This window comes from Taudactylus pleione, unplaced genomic scaffold (genome assembly GCF_031769625.1).
Source record: "Taudactylus pleione unplaced genomic scaffold, aTauple2 ptg001334l, whole genome shotgun sequence".
NCBI lineage: Eukaryota > Metazoa > Chordata > Amphibia > Anura > Myobatrachidae > Taudactylus > Taudactylus pleione.
The window spans coordinates 2,764,355-2,770,354 of record NW_028285734.1 but is presented as its reverse complement, the minus strand read 5'-3'; the positions used below and the strand labels follow the sequence as shown (position 1 = coordinate 2,770,354).

The 6,000-nt window shown below is 46.5% G+C and overlaps 1 protein-coding gene across 1 annotated transcript; it reads left to right on the top strand.

Moving 5' to 3' along the window:
* Nucleotides 1-4,644: 4,644 nt before the first annotated feature.
* On the top strand, nt 4,645-5,352 carry LOC148443098 (claudin-8-like). Its single transcript, XM_088463255.1, has one exon. It carries the CDS (start codon nt 4,645-4,647, stop codon nt 5,350-5,352), a length of 708 nt encoding a protein of 235 aa, XP_088319381.1.
* The last annotated feature ends 648 nt before the right edge of the window (nt 5,353-6,000 follow it).

Below are 6,000 nucleotides of genomic sequence, written 5' to 3'. Positions count from 1 at the left end.
CTGGAATCCGCAGATCCGTGGTGCCCGTACTGACCATACCAGTGGTGCAGAGGGGCTTGGTGGAGTGTATGGATGGACACCATGTTTCCCGATGTTGTAGTGTAAGAAGTGGTGCTGAGGGGCTTGGTGGAGTGTATGGATGAACACCATGTTTCCTGATGTTGTAGTGTAAGAAGTGGTGCAGAAGGGCTTGGTAGAGTGTATGGATGGACACCATGTTTCCTGATGTTGTAGTGTAAGAAGTGGTGCAGAAAGGCTTGGTGGAGTGTATGGATGGACACCATGTTTCCCGATGTTGTAGTGTAAGAAGTGGTGCAGAGGGGCTTGGTGGAGTGTATGGATGGACACCATGTTTTCCGATGTAGTGTAAGAAGTGGTGCTGAGGGGCTTGGTGGAGTGTATGGATGGACATCATGTTTTCCGATGTTGTAGTGTAAGAAGTGGTGCTGAGGGGCTTGGTGGAGTGTATGGATGGACACCATGTTTCCCGATGTTGTATTGTAAGAAGTGGTGCTGAGGGGCTTGGAGGAGTGTATGGATGAACACCATGTTTCCCGATGTAGTGTAAGAAGTGGTGCTGAGGGGCTTGGTGGAGTGTATGGATGGACACCATGTTTCCCGATGTTGTAGTGTAAGAAGTGGTGCTGAGGAGCTTGGTGGAGTGTATGGATGGACACCATGTTTCCCGATGCTGTAGTGTAAGAAGTGGTGCGGAGGGGCTTGGTGGAGTGTATGGATGGACACCATGTTTCCCCATGTTGTAGTGTAAGAAGTGGTGCTGAGGGGCTTGGTGGAGTGTATGGATGGACACCATGTTTCAAGATGTTGGATTCTGGAATAGTCAAATTCATTGCTCCAGGGTTGGCTCCTGGGCCGTTCCAGTGGAGCTGCTGAATGGGGATGCCACTCCATAGGGGGTGCAATGCGGCTTGTGACCAGACCCTAAGGTTGGGGCTCGGCAACCGCAAGCCCCAGGGAGCTTTGTGCTCTGATCGAGCAGGAAGCTCCCCACTCACATCACTGATGATGTCAGTGCGGCCGCCCACAAAACGGTAGGCGTTCCTAAAGGAACGCCTCCGTTTTGGAAACCACCCCCCCGGCCCGCCTACAAAAACGGGCGAGCTGTCGATCAACATCGACAGCCGCCCATTTTGTAGCGAGCTCCGGAGCGACAGTTTCTCCGTCGCTCCGGGGCTTGCGCATGCGCAGTGTGGCCGCTGCGTGTGCGCAGTGCCACCCATCGACCCGGTTGCGAGCACATAGGTGCTTGCGACCGGGTCTGAATGACCCCCTACGTGTGTTGTTTTTTTTTCCTGTGGAGATCAATGTGTCCTGACTCTTCTGTATTTCTTTATGTCTATTCTGTGGAATAATTTGTTTAATTAAGGACCTTGCGGTCTGAAACCCGTAGATGGTGGAGGACTTTCTTTTGGCCTGATAGAGTGTGGATTACATCTGGCTATTTTTTCCATCTGGCTTGGATCACCTTATCTCCCGGATATATGTAAGGAGATCTTTATGCTCAAATTGCCCCACACACCTGTTTAGTGCCTATATCATTGTTGCTATTTTTTTATAGCTCATGTTTTTATGGAATAAATTTACTTTTTTTATATTGGAAAAGCTATTACTTATTTTTGAGACGGATCGTTCCAACCTAAAGATACCTTTATGTGCATGTGACAAGGGGCGTAGAGGTGAGTCTCAGGACCTGATTCAGAGCCGCTCGCTAAGCTGCGCTCGCTCGCTAGGATCGATTGTCGCCCCTCTGCGCATGCGTCTAAGTCGCAGTGCGCGTGCGCAAACTAGCATCTGCGATGTACAATCGAGCACTCGTAGTACACAGACAGAACGCTACTTTGAGTAACAGATTGCGCCGTTTGTGGGTGGTAACAGGGGAAGGTGCTTGTGAACGGGGGAGTGGTTGTGCGAATGCAGGCATGTCTGACCGTCAGAACGGCGTTTAATGGGTGTGCATAATTAGCAAAATAGCGTCATTGCACACGTGACTCGGTTGTTTTTTAGCCAGAACTGCTCGCAGTGCTTGGGGTAGGTTAGGTCAACCCCAAGCGCTGCGAGCAGCTCCAATGGCCCTCAATGTTCACGATTAATCAGACACTTCCCGGAGATGACGTGTGCTGCGAGTGACAGGTGGGAGGTTTTATAGTCCAGCGTACACTAACTGCCGTCGCTCACTAAGACATAAAAAGGCGTCCTTACAGCGCAAAGAGTGATCGCTTGATTTGCATACCCGACCCCTTTTTGCAAGCGAGCGATCGCATCTTGCGGGCGGCTCTGAATCAGGTCCTCAGTTCATATGTTTCACGTTTAGGAGGGAAATCAGTATGAGGAAGAGAGTCGAAAGAACAAAAGAAACCTTTCAAGGACTGGTATGGTTTGAACTTTGTTGAGTTCGGTCCAGATAGATGTCTTCAGGTTCCGATCCTGACAGAAAATTGGAAGATTTTGAAGAACTATGGAGAAATCTGTTTGAAATAGAACCAATCCATAATAATAAGTGTATTTGATCCCTGTTTTTTTTTAATTTTCTTATATAGACAGCGCTTATGTACTCCATTTGTGTCTTATATAGATGTAGCATTCCTGCATGGAATTACAGGCAATCAGCAGCTCTCAAGCCTGGGAGTACCACTGATTTACACAAGGAGAGACCTGCAAAATGAAACAGACCTTTCTTCAGCATAATGTTCTTTTACCTGCCATGAACACGTGTTATTGGAATTCTGGCGACTCACCTCTCCATTGAAGGATAATACTGCAATAATAAACCAATTACTTTAAAGAATGATAATTTCTGTATTGTTCTCGAGTAGAGTCAGAAACAAATCTTCGGTTTACAATGTTGCTGGAGCTCTGAATATAATACCGCGGAAATGACAAACGGAACAGGTTCCCCGAGCGCAGGACGTGATAAATAATCAGCCGCCCAGTTTACAGCCGGCTGTCGCTCATCTTATTGTTCTCCAGAATCTGCGGCATCTGACAACAATTTATAGGATGTATAAGAAACTGGTTTCCCAAGGTCTCTTTTTTTTATTTTTAACCCTCTGGAACATACTGTATCTTTATGCTAATGCCGGTATACATATGCAGATGCCCATTTGATGCAGCGCTAATCCACCGCTGTGCGAATTGACACGTTATCGGTCGCTCTATCGAACATTGCACCTGCCTTATAGATGCGCAGATTATCCGTCTAAACATGGCCGCGTATCTGCGTCATTAGATGCAGGCCCTGACCACGATATGCCCCCCACCTCTTTTTAGTCGCCGGCCTGTTACCTTCCAGAAACACCCACTGTAATCCCCAGCTCTTGCGTCTAAATTCGCTATCCATCCATTTGCGCAGACTGCAAACATGGGCCGTTTGCGCACGTCATCGACATGAACTGCTGAATCAGGTCCAAAGACATTTATAAAATGGAAAAACAGACGCAAAGGATAAAAAAAAGTCGCTATTGTCCGTGTAACCCGCCCAGCAGTCTTGCTTTCATTACAGAAGGCCCACGCCACGCTACAATGCTCGCCACCTTTTCATCAGCGCCAGCTTCATAAAGGTCCGTCTGGAATTTGCTGTGACAGTGGCCCATTTATCAATGAATATTTGCGGCTTATTCAGCGGAAACACCCCTTTTCGCGGGGTAACCGCAATTAATTACTATCTCCCGAATGTACGATAGAGGGACCACAGCAATAATCCTCGATACATTCTGCGATCCCTCCAGTTCCGCCTGCAGCCGCATCCCCCGTAGGTTTGTGTGGGGGATGCGATGCTGCCGTATTTACCAACTTCCGGAGTGCGATGCACTGCGGAGATCGGGCTCCTATCGCATACTATGTCAACCATAAAATCGCACTTTGTAATGCGATCTTGGGCGATAACATTGCGCTCAGATCGCATTGGAAATACGATTTTTGATAAATGCCCCCTATAGTCCTGTTACTTTCATTCTCTTTCTGTAACTGCGAGACTTGGCGAATATTTATATTCCTGAGAGCGTGGAGAGAAGAGCTATTGGCGATATGAATAATTCATGATTCTATTGAAGTCTCTTTGGCTGGAGGGAATTCCTGAGCGCAGCTTTATTGTATTAAAAAAAAAACCCTCTTAAAAGAGATTTGTCCTATCTGTACACTGTATAACATAATGCGCTCTTCATGGTCAGGGTCTGCATGCAGGTGATGTGTACTCTGTACATAGAGAAGTAACCTGAAGAACATTATTATCATACAAATATGGAGGTGCCAACATGTGCGCATTGTTTGTGCCACGAGACTGTCGTCTGGGCTCAGAGGGTGATGACAGGTTCTGTGCCAACATTGCTGTTGCAATTGTACATCTGCATTATACCTGGATGCGTTTCCCCAGCTTAGGGGTATAAACATGACATGAATTTTTCATATAAATAGCACAGAGCGCCCGGTTTCCATTCTGTGAGATAATTAGTGCTCTCCTTCTATAATGATGTCTTAGTAATCACTCCTATTGTGTCCTCCACGTGACTCCTCGTATAAATATGTCACCTCTGAACCAAACAGGACCATTAGCTGCTTCCCCGACCTGCTCATTACAGTTCCCGTTAATTAGGAGAGCACAAAGGCGCCTTCCGCTGACTGACAGACATGGTCTGCTTCTTGATCCAGATCCTTGGCATTATCTCGGGAAGCATCGGCATGATACTGACCTGGATCGTCACCATTATGCCTCAGTGGAGGTTGGTCGTCTTGGCCGAGAACAACGGTCTGATTTTGGAAGGCGGCCGCATTGACGGAGAATGGATCAGTCGGTGGGACGGCCTGTGGGTCACTTGTGTCAACCAAATGAGGTCCTCTCTAGAATGCACCAACTATATTTCCATGGTGTCCCTCACAACCGACCTCAAGGCCGGAAGGGTCTTCATGAGCTTCGGCATTGCCATGACCGTCCTCGCCTTCATATTTTCCGTCATTGGCTTCCTGTCGTCCCGATGTTGCGATGACAATCATCGCGAGAGGCACTGTCTCATCCTCACCTCCGGAATCTTGTATTTACTGAGCGCCGCTCTCATACTTGTTCCAGTGACCTGGACCACAACTAACATTGTCCGACAAGCCTACGATGCCTCAATAACCAGAGGGGTGGTGAGGGTACAGATGGGGGAAGCCCTCATGTTGGCCTGGCCCACCATCGTCTTTATCCTCATCGGAGGGATTATATTGTGCTGGAATTGCTCTTGTAAGAGACTGGGAAGTGGCTGTGACTATAAGCCACCCCACAACCAAGAAATGGACTACAAAGCCTGCCAGTCAGATGAACCATCAAGCTGTTCCCCCAGAATCCAGTATATATAAATCCAGCTTGGAGACCACCGTACGTCAATAGCAAACTCAGCGGCGCAACTTTGCTAAGTGTACCGAACAGCTCTACGAATGTAACATCGTCTGCAGAAGGATATTATTGCACTAATCTATTTGGTTGTGAATAATTCAAGATATTACAATGAAATATGAACAATGTCCTGTGCTGGACTGGTTAGCCATTAATTGCAATAAACTGTACTCCAACTGCAAACATTGCTGCTCATCTAATATGATATGGTTTGTAATTGGTACAAATGAAAGCTAATTAGCTGTAGTATTATAATTTGTGGCATTTAATTACACTTTCTGCCCTGCCGCACTAATGTAGGCTATAGGAGAACTCTAGTAATAACATTAGGGCAGCAATTTGACATATAAAATGATTACATGACGGAAAAGCGAAGAATCGGGGTGACCTGAGTGGAACTGCGGAATTGTCAGGAAGTTGAATGTTATTAAAAACATTTAACTTTATTTTATTGTCACTTTTTCTCCTGTTATCACATCCAAATAACTGTATAAAGAAGACATTCATGTAATTGATGCCTAATATATCATTGTAAAGATGCAGGAAGGACTATAATTCAGGAGATTGCACAAACAGATGTTGTCATTTCACCAAAGGGTGAAACTTTTTAT